Below are 20183 nucleotides of genomic sequence, written 5' to 3' on the forward strand. Positions count from 1 at the left end.
GGGAAAGGCAGAGGAGATCATCTAAGAAAACTGGTTCTTATGCTAGTGATCTGTAGGAACCAACCTACGGTGTTTAATGTACTATCTAAGCCCTTCAGGATAGCAAACTCTATGTAAGATATGTAAGTCTTGGGCACAGTAAACATGTAGGTGCATGGCAGACACATAGCCCTAATATTCAGTCAAAAGAATAGTGTTTTTTAAAGCCCTAAATAATAATTCACTACAGAGTAAATCTTAGCCTCTGTTCCTAAGCAGGTGGGCCCTTGCTCTTACTAACAGTCTAACTTGGTACAGGAAGCTTCATACGTTTGTAGTCTAAACACTGCAGTTTGCTTTTGCTCCAAGCCCTTTTTGTAGAACTGTGCTAACAGGTGTTCGGTTATTCATTAAGGTTTCCCAAAGTCAAGTTCCTGGCAATTAAGAGAAACAAAGCAAAGGGGCACAAGCTAGCCAAAATTAGGTACTTCTAAGTTCCACTGCCTTCAATGGGAGCCTTTTGCATGTACTTGTATTTTCCCCATTAGAATCAATGGGACTTCAAAGTGCTTACCATTGGCTGTATTGTATCTAAGATTTGCAAGTACTGAGCTGCATTTGCAAAAGCTCAAATGCTTGCAGGCTAATTAACATCATTTGAATAAAATATAAGGCAAATATACGTTACCAGCTTAATAGCACATAAACATGGCAAAGATACAAAAAAAACCTTTGTTTTTTAGCTTTAAAATATGGCAATATGAAGTATCTTGCAATTTTAAAATAGGAATATAAAAAACCAAGAACATCTAAGAGCCAAATGTTCTTTAAAAGTTGTCTAAATGGGTCCAAGGATTAGCAGTATTGGGCCCAGGTGACGTGGCTATTATCAGATTCAAATGATTCTATTACTCTGTGGCAAAATGTATAGGGGCAATAATAAAATACCAAACAAATAACACTAAGGGCTAAAATGCATGGTTGCTTTAACCTCCTTTATTCCCTGTTTCAGCCAGGATTCAGCCAGGATCGAACGCATGTCCGGCGAAACGCATGCGTTCGATCCTGGCTGAATCCTGGCTGAAACAGGGAATCAAGGAGGCTAAAGCGACCATGCGTTTTTGCCCTAAGTAAGGAATTTTTATTCCTTTATTTCTGCTCAAGGCTATAGTTGTATGAGCAGTGATGGCTGGCTGGCTGGCTGGATGCTGACAGGCTTCCTCGGGAGGTGGTAAGCTCTCCTTCCCTGGAGGTTTTTAAGAAGAGGTTAGATGGCCATCTGTCAGCAATGCTGATTCTGTGACCTTAGGCAGATGATGAGAGGGAGGGCATCTTGGCCATCTTCTGGTCACTAGGGGGTGTGGAGGGGGGAGGTAGTTGTGAATTTCCTGCATTGTGCAGGGGGTTGGACTCGATGGCCCTGGTGGTCCCTTCCAACTCTATGATTCTATATAGACAGAGAGATTAGCTTTATTGGCCTTAAAGAAAAACTTCATCAAATTTTGAGGACTTCTTGCTTAAAGGGAGACAACTAATTAACATTTGGATTTTCAGAGGTTGGCAAGTTTCAAACATAAGGTAAGATGTTACCATATACCCCACTGCCACATATTCTGATCCAGAGACCCAGAGGAACTCAGATATCCACCTAGATTTTTAATGCACACAGGGTCGGCCTATTTATTTCAAGTGATTTATGCACACGAAAGAAGCATGAGTGCACAGTGGCAGCTGGGGAGGCAGCTCACCAATCAGAACTGCCTGCTGCTACTGTGGGATGACTGAATGGGGGGTGGGAATTCCTACCCTAACCTGAGAACACCAAGAGGCAATGGCGGAGAGGCCTCCATCAGTGCCATGTAACTGAACAGCTGCTAACAGGACAATTTCCCTCACTGATGTCACACAACTAGATACGTGCACAGTGTGGAGGGGTTGTGGCTCAGTGGCAGGGCATCTGCTTGGCATGCAGAAGGTCCCAGGTTCAATCCCCGGCATATCTAGTTAAAGGGACTAGGCAAGGAGGTGATGTGAAAGACCTCAGCCTGTGACCCTGGAGAGCTGCTGCCAGTCTGCATACACAATACTGACTTTGAAGGACCAAGGGTCCATATGTTTCAGTATTAGACAGCTTCATGGGTTCGTGTGCTAGCCACTGCCTCTCTGTGGTGCTTACGCAGAGGGCAGGAATTCCCCTTCGCTCCCTCTCACCCAGAGTAGCAGTAGGCAAACCCAAGCGGCAAACCACCTCCAAGGTTATCACTGTGTGTGCCATTCAGTCGCACCTATGAAATAATAGTCCATAGAGTGTTGTGGCTAGAGTGCTGAGCTCAGATGTGGAAATCCCAGGTTCGACACTATTCCACACATTATGCAGCACTGAACTGGTGTTTGCTAATGAGTAAACACTCACTGGGCAACTGCAGACAATCCTACATCCCCGCAAAGTATACCTGAATGACAGAAGTGTCTGTTGCATGTGTATCTTACGTGTATATAGAAATAATTTGGTGGATGTATTTTAGAAAATGTAATGTGTTAAGTTGTCCTAGGCTGGGAAGCTCATGGGGTGGCCTTGGCCAAGTCACTATTTCTCAACTTAACTCAGCGACCGGGGTTATTGTGAGATAACCGACCAGCGGTTCTGAGCTCTCTGGAAGAAGGATGGCATACAAATGTCATAAAATGAACGGGACAGCCGTTCCACGTAAGGGAGCTTGACGTGTGTTTTGGAGCTCCTACACCCTACAGCTGGATGGGAGGTGGCATTGTTCATCTGCTTGCATTTTAAAAATATAGGAGTGTCAAAAATAGGCGCATCGAAGAGCCCAACGAAGAAGAATTTCTGAATTCCTCTGAGCCGAAATAGCTTCAGGAACCAATTAGAGTTTGTTTAATTAATTAATTAATTAATTAGGTGATAGATTCTGCTAGTCAGAAAATCTTGCGTGGAGCTTGTGTGGGTTTTAAGAAAGCATGGAAGAGGAGGGGGGGAATATGAAGATGAGTCAGATATAATTTATTTAAGTATACTCTGGTTGATCTACAAAACAAAACTGTGTAAATTTTAAGCAAGCATTTTAAAATAAATAAATAAATAAATCACAGCTAATTAAACAGAATGCAAATGAGAACCCTGGCACCTCAGCCACTCACCACTGTGGATTCGCAGGTGTTCCTTCAGATGGTGCTTGTATTTGAAGGCCTTGCCGCACTCCGTGCACTTGAACTTGCGATTGCCTGCTCCTTGGGTCAGCATTTGGTGCTGGGAGAGCAAAGACACCAGCGTGAATTTTTATGCAAATACACACACATACATGTAAAAAGAGATTGTTCGTTTTTTAAAAAATAATTGTTATTAAGGCAGCCTGCTAAGTACTAAAAGACTAAAATGTCTGTGCGTAGATTCATTTCCTTCGTCAGTGCTACCATAAAAATCAAAATATTGGCAGTAAACTTGAAGCAAATCTGAATGCACTTTCGGCATTTGCTTTGGAATTATTTCCTAAGTCTTTCATCAGCACGGCAATATATTAAAGCATGAAGTGTTGGGAGGAATGGATTTGTTAATTTTTCAAAGAAATTGAGATTTGTAGTGTTTCTGGCGTATACAGAAGTGCCTTCAGACAGGCAGTTTTTAAAACATCCCATTTAATGTCCATCTGAGCCTTTTAGTGCCGGGATATATAAACAAAATTCATTTTTGTTATCCTACGCAAGAGCAAAAATTCAGCACGAAGCTGCCGCTGCTGCGAAATCCTGATCAGAGAACTGAACCGTTTCGTTCTCTTTTCTCCTTCGGTGCAAAGCTAAGGAGCGGAGGGCAAAAGAAGAGAAAAGTTGTCCGAAAGGACAAGTTTAAAAGCAGCATCAAAATAGAATCAAACACAGCTTGACCTTTCTGAACAAGTGGGAAAAGTGCTATGACTTTGAATTCTAAGGAGGGGGGGGGAGTAGCTACAGTCATCTAGTCTGGATGTTCAAGGTAGGAGGTCAGTCAGCTCCCACCCCCACCCCTTCTTCCTAAGCAGCTATGACACAAAAGCCTATTGCAGAAAAGACAGCACAGAAACGGTATGACAACTGCTAGGGTGTGCTGAATCTTCCCACATTCCTAGTGAGACAGATGGCGTTACATGGGACACAGGGAGGGTTGTTCAAACAGCAGCAACCTTCAAAGATCAAGCAGAGCCCAGCCCGCCGAGCGCCATTGAGGGACCAGCGCTCATATGTTGCTGAGTTGCATAAACAAACAGCAACAGCTGCTTGGTCTCCCCCCACAGCCCTCAGAGGACTACTATAAACTTTAGTTGTGCCACTGTTAATATGATACAATCATTTTAATTTACTAATTGTAAATGCCACGAGCAAATGAGGGGACTTTTCAACACCAAAGCTACCATTCGTAATGCGGCAACACAATCACACTCTTGCATGTGTAATTTAAGGCAGTTACGTTGGATACATTTCCAGATATTTCTCTCCCTCCCCCCCCCCCCAATGTTTTGATAGCAAGAAGTAGAGGGAGGGCAGACTGTGTCTCATTTTGTCAGGGGGGAGATTTTTTTTCAGATTAATAATTTGCTCTATTCTTTAAAAATGAAATGTTATGATAAGCCTTGTCGGAATCATATTTTATCGATAACAGAGATCAAATGAGAGAGAGTGAGCTAATTACCAAATTGCTTGATTAGAAGGTGGGCCTGATACATGTTTGTCTAATTAAACACACATTTTTAGAAAAACAAAGTCTGTAAGGCAAAGCCAAGATGAGTATTCTGTTCTTCAGGAAATAGAAAACATTATAATTCCGATGCAATTGGACACAATGCAAGAATCGAAGTTTATGACTTGTGATTGCAGCTTTTCTTGTAATACATAATGCAAGTTTTAAGGAGCCATTCTCTAGAGAAGAACAGATAAATATATCTTTACTATTTAAAGAGGTTTCAAGTTTAGTGATTAGTTTGTAAACACTAGGAAGTTTAACCATATATTTAAAGAAATTAAATCTATCACATCTCTGATCAAGGCATCACTTTCCTTTAAAACAGATATAATGTGTGGATGTATAAATTGTAGCAATGGTGAGTTCCTTGTGTGGTTACATGTTATTAAAACAATCGTGAGGCATGTGACATACGTGCATTTTGAAATAGAATCTACTAAAAATATTAACCAAGTCTTAGAAACAATGAAAAATATACACAAGGCTCAGTGAAGTATAATGAAGGTCAGAAAAAAGATTAGCAGATCTTTGAGATCTTTGAGATCCTATTTGGAAAAAAAAAAAGCCAAGCAAAACTAGGTGAAAAATGGAATTAAAATTGCTGAGATGTTTAATAATGTATAATTAAAATGCCACAATTTCATTCACATTTTGAGAAACATTAAAAAAACGAAACTAAAGTCAAGTTAAAGTGCAAATAAAATTTCTAAATTAGAAATTAACACACTCATTCGATCGTGAACATAAGACTATTAAATCATATTAGAAGAGACCATCAAAAAATCATTTAGACCTCAATTAAAGCTATTACCATTAAAAGATCTGCATCTTCAAAATGCCATGAAAAATTAATAATGATTGCCAATCAAAGCAATATCATTTCTCTAAGGGGTTATTATAGAAAGAAATCACTTAAAACAAGTCCCCCCCCCACCTGATCTGTCCCCGGCTTGTGCGTCACCATATGCCGCTCGAGCTGGGTGCGGTAGGCAAACGTGTAGTTACAGAGAGGGCATGGAAAGTTCTCCTCGTTCTTCTCATGGCGGTACTTGATGTGTTCCTTCAGAGATGTCAAACGCTTGTAGCCCCGGTCGCAGTAGGGGCAGGTCAGCAGCTGGGCAAAAGCATCTGGAGTTCCAGGTGGCAGGTCTGTAGCCCAGAGACAGGAGAGAATGGAGCAGGCCAAAAGGTCAGTAAATCAATGGCAGCTAATGGGCTTAGTGCCTGGGATGGATTGACAAGAATCATTGCAATCTGCCTTCACCGGAGTGCCATGATTTTTTACCTAGCCTGGAAGCCACGTCAATGAATTTTAGACACTTAGGGAAAGCATGTTAGAATTGTTATAAAATAAATTCAGAAATCTACTCCTATTGTAAGCTAATTTTTTTTTTTGGGGGGGGGTCTTATTTATCGATGTTACACACTTACCGTAATTACCAGTTGGTTTTCTCAATACACAACACTAACTACTTCATCCTCTTGGACCTCCCCCCTCTTTCAATTACTTATTAAGAAGCAACAGACTTTACAGATTCAGCCAGTAGTCCTTAGTTTGTGCCATATGGAGCCAATCATTCCGAAACTAAAATCAGATCGACAAACCCACCCTTTGAAAATATCATCCTTAATTCTGACTGTTATTTATTTCACCTACGAAACGGTCTGAAACTGCTGACTGAAAAAGAAATCGCAATATGCTGAAATGACAGTCCCAATCTTTCCTCATGAAATTCCATGCTTCTGCAGCTGTTCTTCAATTTTAAGGTAAACAGCTAGGCATGTAGTACATTTATAATTGAACAGCTGCAAGAGGTCAGGAGAGTGGCTGAAAATGAATTCCATCCTCACCATTTTCTTCTTGCCCATTGGCCTCTGGAGTGCCAAGGCGAGACAGTTCCTCGGGGGCTTCTGGGTAAATAATGGCTGTATCACTGCGCCGCAAGTACTCTGCTATACTGACTGAGTGTCCATCTCCTTCCTCCAGCTTTCTCTTGGTAAAATATTCTTCAAAATCCGATGTGCAATTTGCATTCTTAACTAAAACAGAAAGGAGCGGGAAAGAAGGAAAATAAAAGGTTTTGGGCATGCTTTCTCTGCACCGTTTATACGTTTATTTTCCAAAAACAAAAACAAAATAGAAACACTCTCACTTGTATTGGAGCTGCAAGTCTATCTTTTGAATATGATCCTGACGCCTGCTTTCTCTTTCTTCTAGTACAATCACTGAGAGCTCTGTGATTTTAAAGAAAGTAGATCTGGCAAATCCCTGATGATGCCACTCATCAATAAAGAACAGCAGGAGCAATCTTGGGATCCAACCCTGCACATGCTCCTCTTTTGTTGCAAAAAACAAACACAAAAGTAAGATTGTGTACCCTGTCCGTGAGCAGCATCAGAATGACTAGTATTGCAGGCTTCTACATGTTTTTGAAGACTTGCACAACTTGATGATAGCTTGCAACGATTATTTCTGAGTAACTGTCTTCAAGATGGAGCCCTCAGGATTAGGGGTGCCAGCCTCCAGGTGAAACCTGGGTATCCCCCGGAATTACATCTTATCTCCAAATTGCAGAGATCAGTTCCCCTGGAGAAAATGGATGCTTTGGAGGGTGGACTCTATGGCGTGGGACCCCAATGAGGTCTCTGTCCTCCCCAGGCTCCATCCCCAAATCCCCAGTAGTTTTCCGATGTGGATCTGGCAATCCTACCCTTCCATCCCCTGGTGGTGGCGAGGGAAGACCTGCAACCCTACAGGATGCAATTCTGCTCTTTGTCCTTAGCTACTCTGATTATGGTACTTCAACCATAGAGGTTAATGAGATATCTTAATTTGTAGGGTTGCCAACCACCAGGTATTAGCTGGAGATCTCCTGCTATTACAACTAATCTCCAGCAGACGGAGATCAATTCACCTGGAAAAAATGGCCACTTTGGCAATTGCACTCTATGGCACTGAAGTCCCTCCCCTCCCCAAACCCTGCCCTCCTCAGGCTCCACCCCAAAAACCTCCCACCAGATACGAAGAGGGACCTGGTAACCCTATTTGTTTGGGATCTAACAGAATCCTATGGGTTGAATTTGGGCCTATAAAAATCCTTACCAGGTGGGAGTTTTGATGCCCTAAAGAATCAACCTCTGGACTGCATGGCAGATTTTATCTCTCCTTGCCAGATGACTACTGGTCACCTGTCTGCTATATTCCTATGTCTGCTGTGAAACAGAACCACTCCTTAGCACTGGTTGGAAAAACTTAAGGTAAGCTAGACCTGCAGTGGGGACTTAGCATCTTCATTTGCGGGGAGGTATAATTCTGGCCTGATTCGGATTCTGGCCCTAGGTAGGTCCAAGAACAAAATAACTGCTTTCTTATTGCCCTTATATGCTCTTTTAAAGAGCAATGCTTTCTTCCCCTCTACCCCCCCCCCCCCGCAAGAACGTGTGTTACTTAAATAATGTGTGACGCCTGGAATAATTTTATACAGAGAACCACATATTTCTATGACATAACAATGTGAGGTAGGGCCTGAAACTATTTTTACAGTCTGTACTGAAGTTTCCCTTTTTTTCCCATTAAAACATAAACTTGGTATATTTTTATTGCCCCTGCATTGCCCATGAAAAATAATGTGCTCTGAACCACAAAACATCCTCTTGCTAAAATTAATCATTTCCCCTGCCTGCTTTTTGAAATATTACATACAGGAACAATTTGGTAAAGCCTAGGATGTTACAGAAAATTATTAATCCAACTGTATAGAAGACCTAGCATTCAATCCTCTGCCCAGTTATGCATGTTAAAGACCACTGAAATCAAAGGGGATGTGTGTAAATGAGAGAGGAATTACAGCAGCAGAAAAACACAGGGTTTTTTTTTTTTTGGTTTTCTTTTAAGTTATAATATAACAAATACATTTTCAAGACAGACACAGGCTTGCATTAGCAGTTACTTTTTACTCTTTGTGCTTATTAAGGTTTTGCTTCGTTTATTTGGACAGGACAGATGACAAACTGAGCATCGCAATGATTAAAATATTTTCTCTCTCATAAAGCAACCATAGCAGAGATGAGCTCGATTCTGCTCTTTCTCAGAATAGCGTAAATCAGCAGTATCTCCCTTAAAATCAATGGGGCTGGATTGATAATTAGAGAATGACAGGGGCACTAGATTTACATCACTGTAACTGGGACTGTGGGAGGAAACCAACACACAAGGTTACTGAAATATTTAGCAACCTTGCCTCAAGGAAACAGATAAAGGAGAAAATCCATTATGGTTCCACGAGTGGTCAATGGTATTAGGGTAAAATCAACTAACACCACTATTTGCTGAAGAGTAACATTTTATTCTATTGCATATTTCAAAAGTGGATTATGGCAAACATCATTTTGCTAAAAAAAACTAAAAAAAATCTAACAGGAAACATCCACTTCTACAATATATATATAAAAACAGTCCAGTAAAAACTTTTAGCTGCAACTACTAAATCCCAGGAGATGCCTTAATATCATTTACAGAAGGAAGCAATTCTGGCAATAGCCTCATGGATGTTGTTAATAAAAATGTTTCAGTTCCTGTCAATATGTTGCATCTTTCTTCAATGTACAACCTGCTGAGTTCAAGCTAAACACACATACAACAATATCTCAGATAAGGGCCATGATTAATATGGGTGAATTTGATCAGATAAAATAAATACTGCCACAAGAAACTAATTGGGTAGTTAAAACAGGAAACAGAACCCCTAAGCATGTTTCAAATGGTTTATGAATCTCGAAAACAAATTTAGGAATGCCAAAGAAAAAAAATTATTGGCTGAGACATTATTTGAAGGAAGAGGTGTGCCCTAGCCTAATCGCCACGGAAGTACTAATCAATTTCATATCTGGTGGTGGCAAATTTCAAAGTATTTAAGATTATAAAGGAACACTTGGATATACTACCATTTATTGGAAGGCATGAGAGTAGAGTTGCTTCTTAAACCTTCATTCAGATATTAACGAGGATCCAAATAACCTTGCGACTACTACTACTACTACAGCAGCCCATTCCTGAGCTCTGGGGCCAAAAAACCTCAGGAGGTGAGCAAGTGGCCGTGCCAGAGTCCGGGCTGCTTGTGCCAGCGCCCAGGCCACTTGCGCCACTGAGAGAGACAGGGATGCCAGCATTGGGGTGCTCACGCTGGCTTTCCTGCACTGGCGCGGCAGCGCAACCCTGGAACGCCGGCTCGGCCTCCTGATGGTGTCCTGACAGCGCAATTCCCTGCGCTGTCGTCCCGGGGGGTGTTCCCATGTTGCTTCCCCGCTGCGGAGGGAAAAGAAGCCTTTTTTCCAAAATAAAAACAGGGGGAAAGACTTTTTTCCCCCATAGGGGAAAGTGGGTCTAGAGGCAGCTTCGCCCCTTGAAACACCCCGGGAACGCCTTCTGGAACGCCGGTGCAGGGATTTGCACTGGGAGAACACTGGCAGAAAGCCCCACCAGCGCCCAAGCCCCATGTGCGGCGTGGCATCCCTGGGCCAGTGGGGATGCCCTCCACAGCGGCGTAAGTGCCCTTTATCCAGGATAACCAGGAACTTGCGCCGCTGCAGGGTCATGTAGGCTCCTAAGTAGACTCAGGCCCCCTTCAGGAATGCATAGTTTGTGCTGTATTTCACAGAGACCACTTGATAAACACCTACCGCCTGTTTAACATCTTGGCTAGATTTTCTAGATGTGATGCCAAATCAGGAATGCCATTCCAATCATCTTATTAGAAGGTCTGCTCAATTGCATCTTCCCTCCATAGTGCTTTCTTTCACTTGCTGATTTTTTCTTTCTTTCTTCAGGCTTGTTCACATACAGTTTCAGATCTGTCTAATGCCCATCATTCCCTTTAATTTCACTGTATTTGTTATTTCTTTATTTAAAACATTTCTATACCACCTTTCCACCCACATAGGGTCCCAAAGGAGGCAAACATCATTAAAACAGCATTTAAAATGAAGTATAAATAAAATAGCTCAATAAAAACATATATGCACACACACATAACAGTACAACCAGGGAGGAGGGCCAATAACAGTTGTTGAGGGTATGCCAAACAAAACAAAACAACAAAAAAGAAGCTCTTGAAAGGTACCCCTGGCTACCATTGCCACACGTTTATCCAGCAAGATGCCTGGGTCCAGCAGCACCCCCAAGCTACAAACCTGCTCCTTTAGGTAGAACAAAACCCCATCCAGAACAAGTGATATCCCATTTCTTGGGTCAAACCTGCCAACCACCAGTAACCCATCTGTTTTGTTGGGATTAATATGACTTTCACACATGTTGAATAATGCACAATCCATTTTCAATGCACTTTTGCAACTGTATTTTACCATATGAAACAGCAAAATCCACTTGAAAACAATTGCTAAAATACACTGAAAGTGGATTGAAAAGGTCTTATTCAGCATGTATGAAAGTGCCCTTAGTTTTCGTTTGTTACAGCTCATCCATTCCAAAACCCTCTTCAGGTGTCTGTTCATAGTTTCCACAGCCTTCCTGAGATCTGCTGGAAGCATGAGATAGAGCTGGAAGTCACAAGTTCATTGGTGGCAACTCAACCCAAACCTCCAAATTAGCTCTCCCAGCAGCTTTACATAGATGACGAAAAGCATAGGGAGTAGGATAAAATCTCAAGGAACCTAAGGGGCAGAGCAGCAGTCCCACAACACCACACTCTGAAACCTCTCTTTGAGGTTTAACCTTAACCACTGCATTACAGTGCCTCCCAGTCCCAACCCTAAAAGGAGGTCCAGAGAGATACCATGACTGATGGCATCAAAAGCCGCTCAGAGGTTCAGAAGAATTAACAGGCTTGTACTCCCTCCGTCCAAATCCCAGTGTAGGCCATCCACCAGGGTGACCAAGGCAATTTCAGTCCTATAACCAGGCCACAAACCAGACTGGAACGGATCCAAACAATCCACTTCATTCAGGAATCCAAGAACTGGTATATTTTAGACTGGACAGTAGTTATTCAACTCTCCTGGATCCAGAGCAGATTTTTATTCGGAGGTGGACACACTTAAGGGCAGGGGCTACTGCCCCCTCTCTGGGAGGCATTTTCTGTCTCCCAGACCCGCCCAGGCCCCCGCCCAAGAGGAGGGGAAAGGGTTGTACAAGCAGATGGTAGGATTCCAAGAATCCTGTCTATATCGTCAAACTGGACAAGCTAAAAAGTATCCCACACCTGGACCGGTCGGCACCCTGGGACCATCCAGTCCTGTCACTGCTAATGTAGAGTCCAAGTCGAAGTGGATGCAAGAGATTTTATCTGCAAAGTACTTAGCAAAATTATTACAGCAGGCTGAAGAGCAGCCCACTTCCTCTTGTAAACCGGAACCCAATAGGCCCCTGACCACCTGGCAGAGTTTCAGTGTATGCCTCTCATGGTTCTTAGGACCACCCACACACACACACACACTCAGGTTATCATCAGCCATGCTAGAAGGTGGCAGCCAATTGAAATCAGTGAATGAATGACAGAGACTGAAATACTGGTATGGCCAAACACTGACACATGGCTAGCCCCTCCAGTGCTTCAGAACATGTTTGTTTAAAGATCAACATACTGTTAAGAAAGGAGGAGCTATGAAATACTCCTCCTTTCAGGAGTATTAGTCAGACTAAAGCTGACCGGCAGAAAGTAGACTCCTTTTAAATGTGGTGTTGGAGGAGAGTGTTACGGATACCATGGACTGCCCAAAAAACAAATCAGTGGGTTATAGATCAAATCAAGCCTGAACTGACCCTAGAAGCTAAAATGACTAAACTGAGGCTATCATAATTTGGTCACATTATGAGAAGGCAAGAGTCACTAGAAAAGACAGTCATGCTAGGAAAAGTTGAGGGCAGCAGGAAAAGAAGAAGACCCAACAAGAGATGGATGGACTCAATAAAGGAAGCCACAGGCCTCAATTTGCAAGACCTGAGCAAGGCTGTCAAAGATAGGACATTTTGGAGGACATTGATTCATAGGGTCGCCATGAGTTGGAAGTGATTTGACGGCACTTAACAGACACACACACATGAAATACTAAATTATTGACACAGGTGTAGGAGAAATATCATGGATGAGCTCTCTAAACTATAATGCAAATTTCCAGATGGACATTGGGAAGACCCTCTGAGTGGTAAGTTAGAAAATGGTAGTGGAAAGCCAGTCAATTCTTATAGGGTAGACAGGAGGGTGCCCACGCAGGTTTGGGGGCAATGGAATGTTTCTGTGGATGGAAAACTTTACGCCCATAGAAACACTCCCTTGCATCCAAGACACTGTCCAGAAACTAGAACTAGCCAGGATTGCAAAAATGTCCCTCAAGCATTACAGGCTTATATCCCAGCATAAATATTTAGGGACAGGATGCAGAGTGGGTTCTGTGAGGACATATTTGAAACAGGTGATTTTCTCAGCCTTACAATCTGTTGATCACATCCAAAACTTACCATTGGCCCTTTAGCCCAAATATTCCCTTCCTTTTCCTTTGTGAACTACTTCCAGGTCACGTTGCTGGAAGAATAAACGAATAATATCACAACCATCGTTGTTTTCCCCCTCCCTCCTATGCTTCTAGGTCTGCTGCTCTATGCTCAACTTCCTCGCGCAGGCCAGCAAATTATTTCGAAAGCTATCTTTGTACAGTAGGCTGTAATTGCCTCCTTTGATATTAAATGTCTCTGAGGTTCTAAAACTTGTGGATTATTCATTTTCTGTGTATATTAAAGGAATTCAGGAGCTAAGGCAAATGTTTATACTTAAGTTATAAACCTTAAAAACAGTGGGATTTACTGAGAAGCTGACAGCTCCTTAACTGAAACAATGTTAGCACTGAGATTGTATATTAAAGATTAATATAAATATCAAATGTCAAGGGAATGCAGGTCAGAAACTTCAGTGTTTCTCTTCGGTTACTGAGGAGCGTTGCAAGCAAAAATGCGCCCTCCTCCTGCAAATGGCTCTTCTAGGGAGGGCGAGCTTCCCCTTGCATGCCCTTTGTGGGTTTTCTGTGTTGTTTAGCCGCATGCATCGATTCCGCGTGAACTTAAATTGCACACAGAAATCCCACTCCCATCTGTGAGTCAAGCTTTCTAGGAAGACGTAAAGCGAGTGACCTCACCCAGGAAGTCTTGTTTCAATTAAGGGCCGGGGCGGGGACTCCTTGAAGCCTGAGGAATCATAACCTCACATGAGCATAAACCACGCTAAGAAAAGGAGATGTTTAAAAGTCAGACGAAAGGAGCTTGGGAGACCAGTTATTTCTTGCGGGGACTCTTGCTGCGAGCGGGAGATAGCTTCTCCTAATCGGCAACAAAGCTAATAAAACCACAGCCTTCATTAAGCAGGAAGTGGCTGGCCTCCATTGGCACATACGGATTACCGTGTCAAAACGATCAGTCCTGCCAGCCTGCCAATTTTTACTTCCACTTCCTTCTCTTCAGATAACTCTTTCCCTCCTTTTACCAAAATGCATAAAAAATACTTTCTCTGCAGGGCTTATTTGTCTGGTGCCATGATTAATAAAAAGAGGCAGCGCTTGTTTATTTACATACAGAGCATCTGCTCATCCCGTCTCTAACACTATATAGGAAGGCTGAAATAAGCCTCAAAAGCTGCAGTGCCCTGAACCAGGGCTGGTTTTTTACCTGTGTGAAATTAACAGCTCACATCTGGTCTAATTGGCCACCGCTATGAGCCATCAACACCATTTGGTGGTTGAACGGATGCCTGTGAAACATTCTTGTAGTATCAGCACAGTTTTTGGTGGACAGATGTTTACAGCACAACAGCAGCTTTCATACTGGGACTTAATAGGCTCATGAATACCTTCATGAGGTGGAACTACAACTGAAATCAGGTAGAAACCTTTTTGCTTCTGTTTGGCTGAAACTACGAAACGTTGAAATCTGTCGTCAGCTATTGTATGTGTCCTGGATATCTATTGATACATATCACTCAAGAGTAAAAGAAAAATCAGAACATTTGCCCACCCAGCAAGCAGGCTAGGGCAGCATTTAAGTATGCAGTTACATGTGCACAAGCCCCGTAAATAGGGTTTCCAACTTCCAGATACTAGCTGGAGATCTCCTGCTATTAAAACTGATCTCCAGCCGACAGAGATCAGTTCACGTGGAGAAAATGGCCGCTTTGGCCATTGGACTCTATGGCATTGAAGCCCCTCCCCTCTCCAAACCCAGCCCTCCTCAGGCTCCGCCCAAAAAACCTCTCGCCGATGGCGAAGAGGGACCTGGCAACCCTACCTATAAAAATAAACAGAACAAGAATAACACCTAAATGCAAGACTATAGTCTAGAAAACCTTACACACTTTTATAAAGAGATTCTCTCATAATGCAATCCCAAGCAAAGTTGCACCTTTCTACGCCTACTGAAGTCAATAAACTCAGAATGGCTTAACTCTGCTGAGGACTCCACTGGCAGCAGTTCTCCAGGGTCTCTGGAAGAGGTCTTTCACATTGCTTACTGCCTGGTTCTTTTAATTCAAGATGCTGGGGATTGAACCCGAGATCTTGGCTCTTCCACCGAGCCACAGCCCCTTCCAGCTGGTACTTGGCAATTATGTCCACATTCGTAGCATTGAAATAGTGTGGCCATCCTGTGGACTACTCATCTAATGGAACTTGTTTTGGCCAACAGTCCAGCTCTAAAGCCAACATGTTTGAACTGGGCCCTAGTTTAGTGGAGAAAGACATGATTTAAGAACATAAGAACATCCCCAGATCTTTTGATTAGGCATGCAGTCCTTTCTCCTAGCAGGATAAGAATATCAACAGAGAATATAATTTATCATTGTTTATTACATATTGCACAAGCCACTTGTAGTTACAGCAGTTCTCTTATAGCAAGAATAATAAATTGCAGACATGTCTCAAGGTTTGATGAGAAAGCCCTAAAGGTTTTTTTTATCTGTGGTCCTTTAAATTAAAAGCCAGCTTTGTTTCTGAGTTTAAAATATGAACAATATCATTTGGAACTTTTTAGATGATATTATTAATGTCACTGCATAAGAATTCTGTTGTTCAAAAGAAAAAAAACCTTTAAAATATATGAATATGGCTGTTTCATTTTCTGCAGTGATGCAGCAATATGCATGTAACAAAAATCGATGACTTCATGTTACTCAGCTGATTACTCTCCATTACATAAAGTTAACCTACAGAAGGAAAAAAAGAACAAAAAACAAAACCTCAGTGCCAATATGGCTTTATTTTTTCCATTTTTCTCCACAAGAATTAGGCAAGTCACTTTGTTGTGATGGCTAATAAGAACATGTGGGTGTCTACTAGCAGTAGAGAGATGTGTGAGTAATAAAATCCTTGTATCAATTGGTGCCACCTTCTTTAACAACATGTCTAGCGGGCACCAGATAAGAATCTCATCTCGTAAGGGAACTTGAAAACAGCTTAACTAGGATGGAAAGTAGGGGTAGGGAAACTCTGGAGTAATTGTTCTGCCAGATTAGAAAAGACATTTTACCTCCATTTCCCTCAAGTGAAGGTGTCTTCACTGGCATCACATTAACTTTAGTACCTCTAAACTCTCAGGTACTAAACACAAGAACTGGTTCACACTTTACAACCTTTACAACCTAGACCTTTGGATCATATATGCGCAGTGAGTTTCATGTTTTCCAGGAGCTGGATTTCAGCATGGGATTACAACAAGCACAGGAAAGGGTTTTAAGCATCCCTTCCATGCCATTTTCCCCATTCCCAATCCCCCCAGGGAGCTGCCGTTTGCTCCTCCAGGAAACTTATGTGTAATGATGGCTACACATAAGTTCTGCCAGGTCCCCAAGGTTATTTAAGATCAGGAATATGGTGTTGGGGGAGGGAATATGTGAGTACAAAGAATAACCTTCTGTGTGCAAGGTGCATTCCTGAATGGGTCTCTGTGTGCCTGGGAAGCACAGAACTCCCCATGCATGTGTGGTCTAAAGTCCTTGTCACAGCCACGAGTATGTATGCATTGGCCCTAATGTATGCATCAGCCTTAAAATGACGGGTAGAATCTTGTCAAATACTGGTGGCTCCTCACAGTGAGGACAGTCGACACACAGTCCTGCAATATGTCGGCTGCCTATATAGGAAGTGTTGTATAAAGCATGGAAATTACTCCTGACAATCAAACAGAAAAGGGCTTGAACCCAGGCACAACTTCTGTAGTCGCTTCGAAATAAATAAAAGAAACAATTTTCTATAATTTGAGGCTAAGTAACAGATCACTTAGAAACAATGCCTCTTCAGCAGCAATGTTCCTTTCTTTTAATCTCTAAACAAGGATGAATTTCTGAGAACAAGGAAAGGATGGTCTGATTTAGTATAAAACAGCTTTGCAAGTTCGTGTGCAAGTCTAGCTTATGTTTCTCAATATACGCACACTTTTTTTCCCTTTCAGATTAAAATGCTCCAGGTTCCAGAACAGTACACTGCGAGGGCACATGATATAAATTCGGATATAAAAAGTGTGTCCAATTGTGATTATCAAGATACTTGTACAGGCTCTTTCACGAAAAAAAGGTAGGCGCAGTTACCTTAAACTTGGTCACCTTTGCTGGGGAAACATCTCCGCACACTACTGGAATCTATTCGCTCCCAAGGATTCTGGCACAATAAACAGGGGAGAGGCAAACCCCAGCGAAGCCATCCTAGTCCCATCAATTTCTGTTGAAAGTCCTATACCAGAGGTGTCAAACTCACTCGTTACGAGGGCCGGATATGACATAAATGTCACTTGGTCGGGCCGGGCCATGCCTCACCAGACCAGACTGAGAGCAGAGGGGGTGGCTGCCTCAGCTGGCTTGTGGGCCAGATAAAAGCTCTCGAGGGGCCGGATCTGGCCCACGGGCCTTATGTTTGACACCCCTGTTCTATACCATCAAGGCTGGGCCACTCGTTTATATCGAAACCATCAGAGAAATGTACAAATACAGGTTTTTAGGCATACTGCAAGCTTTCTGTCGGAGAGGTGAACTGTATGGCCTATTCTTGCCACTGATAGAAAAATTAACCCAACGTAATGGAAACCAAAAGTACCTGTTCCATTGTTTCCGGTGGTCTGAATGGCAGCTTCAGGCCCCATGGTGTCATACTCCTCCTTCATTTCTTCTGTAACACAAAAACGCTCATTTTCAGTATTGTACTTGAGGGAACAGCTTACTAAAACTGCAAGCAAATGGAAGTAACAAGAACTCTTCTTTCAGTGAAAACAGAGAACAGGGTGATTGTAGATCTCTGCACAATGGCTTTCCTCACGCAGTTTCATGGATTTGTTCATGTTAGCTGTTCAAGTCTATTCACATGTTACAGTGAACGCCCGTACATCCTGACTATACGAGCGTACATCTGTATGTAAGAAAGAGCCAACATACACGTTCACTTTGCAAAATTGAAACCAGGGACCAGTACCTGGATGAATGCATGCATTGAAAGTAACATAAGAATTACTCAAGGCATATACTGAAAAAAAAATTAAGTGTACAATTAGGGTTGCCAGGTCCCTCCTGGCAACCGGTGGGAGCTTCATGGGGGCGGGGCTGGGGGTGGTGATCCGCACACCCAGCGCGATCACGTCACTTCCAGGTTTACCAGGAAGCGCTGGCATTGTGCCAGGATGCTCTAGCACTCTCTTCCAAAAACTTTTGGGGGAGTGTGCTAGGGCATCCCCGGCACCATGCCGACACTTCCGGGTAAACCCAGAGGTGATGTCATCGTGCTGGCCACGCGGATCATGCGCCCCCCTTTAGCTGACTTACTTCTTACCCATCAACCAGCTGAGGGTCAGTGGGCAGCCCAGTCAATTGGAGGGTGGTTGCCCCCCATTACCAGGAAGATGGGGACTCTATGAACAACGTACAGGGATGGTACATGGGTTCACTGTATGAACTTATGAACAGGGCTATATTTCTTCTCCACACAGGTAGCCCCAGCTGTTACCAAGTATGTTTTTCTGTAGACAAATACAATGTGTGAACTGAGTGATTATATTCCTATTATCTGAGTGGTCAGGAAACAGTATCAGGATCACAAGAAATTGCCTACTAGATCCATGAACACATGTGTCATAAGTAATATGCATGCTCAAAGAAAATTGAGGCTGTGGGGGAGGTGTGGGGTATGTATTTTAAGATCTGTCATTGTTTATTATAAATGTTACAAATGGTTAAAAACAGCAGTATTTTTAAGGGCACTGAAGAACTCTTCTTCCAGTCCCCAGGCTAGTTAGAAATAGTCACTAAATGACCTTATTTTAATAATATTCCAGATGTATCTAAATTATTTATATAAAGAAAGCACAGGCATGTTACTTGACATGACATCAAACACATACAAGAAAATTGTGAACAATCTTTTGAGCTCGCAACCCTTACTGTGAAAATAAAGACTTGAATTTAGCAGTAGAGAAATGTAAACTTATTGGAGTTGAATTTTCAACTTCTTCTGCACGTGCATATTCTAAACTTGGGACAGATCCACCCATTATTTTGGTCCATGTGTCACTCATATGAGCTTCCCTTTCCCATGAGCTAGGGCTGCTGGGAATCTTAACTACAACAATTTTCATGATCTTCGAGGCACCTTCTCAGTGCTTGGGATTGTCAAAGCTGCTGCAGTTTGGCATGTGCCATTCGTTTTGCGTTGTCAAAGCTGCTGCAGTTTTGCATGTCACATATAGCACTGTTCATGTGAATAAAATATTTCTGTGAATGGGAAAAGTGATTAGAGGCTGCAGTGTTAACTGGATGTTGCACCCATCGTTTGAGCAATTTTGCCAGGAGGTTTCTAGAATGAAACGTCTGTTAGTCAATTTGCTTTTGGTGTGGTAGCTCTATGTAGAAATGCATCAAGCTTCGTAAAGTGAGAATAACTACAGAAACCTGTATATGGTCACAGACAGCTGCATCAACCTACTTGCCTTTAACACCAGGTGTAACATACCTACTAGCATAATGTCATGTTAAGTGGCATTATGCTCACCCAGCAGCATTTTATTTATTAATTTATCTCTCATTTATATCCCGCATCTCTCCCCATTGGGCCCCCAAAGCAGTGTATATTGTTCTCCTCTCTTTTATCATCACAACATCCCTGTAAGGTAGGTTAGGCTGAGAGTCTGTGTCTGGCCCAAGGTCACCTAGCAAGCTTCCATAGCAGAGAGGAGTCTTGAACTGGCTCTTCCAGATCCTAGTCTGACACACTCTAACCACTAGCACAATGTCTCAAGACTTATTGAAGGGAACCTGTAGTTCTACTGGTAGAATGGGGATTTCCCTGCCTCCCCCTTCCTTCTACAGGAGCCCCCCCTAGGGTTGCCAGGTCCCTCTTTGCTACCAGCGGTTTTTGGGGCGGAGCCTGAGGAGGGCGGGGTTTGGGGAGGGGAGGAACGTCAATGTCATAGAGTCCAATGGCCAAAGCGGCCATTTTCTTCAGG

General features: G+C 42.7%; 1 protein-coding gene across 2 annotated transcripts in view; it reads right to left on the reverse strand.

Annotated features, from left to right (window-relative positions):
- The window catches only part of ZEB2 (zinc finger E-box binding homeobox 2), a 174022-nt gene that overhangs the window by 26082 nt on the left and 127757 nt on the right, over positions 1 to 20183 (reverse strand). For both annotated transcript variants that reach the window (XM_056861587.1, XM_056861586.1), the window contains exons 4-7: positions 17789 to 17860; positions 6560 to 6748; positions 5643 to 5857; positions 3136 to 3244 (exon numbers count right to left, since the gene is read on the reverse strand). In XM_056861587.1, coding sequence (XP_056717565.1) covers positions 3136 to 3244; positions 5643 to 5857; positions 6560 to 6748; positions 17789 to 17860 — 585 coding nt within the window. The remainder of the gene's footprint in view (positions 1 to 3135; positions 3245 to 5642; positions 5858 to 6559; positions 6749 to 17788; positions 17861 to 20183) is intronic.

This window comes from Euleptes europaea, chromosome 15, assembly GCF_029931775.1.
Source record: "Euleptes europaea isolate rEulEur1 chromosome 15, rEulEur1.hap1, whole genome shotgun sequence".
Lineage (NCBI taxonomy): Eukaryota > Metazoa > Chordata > Lepidosauria > Squamata > Sphaerodactylidae > Euleptes > Euleptes europaea.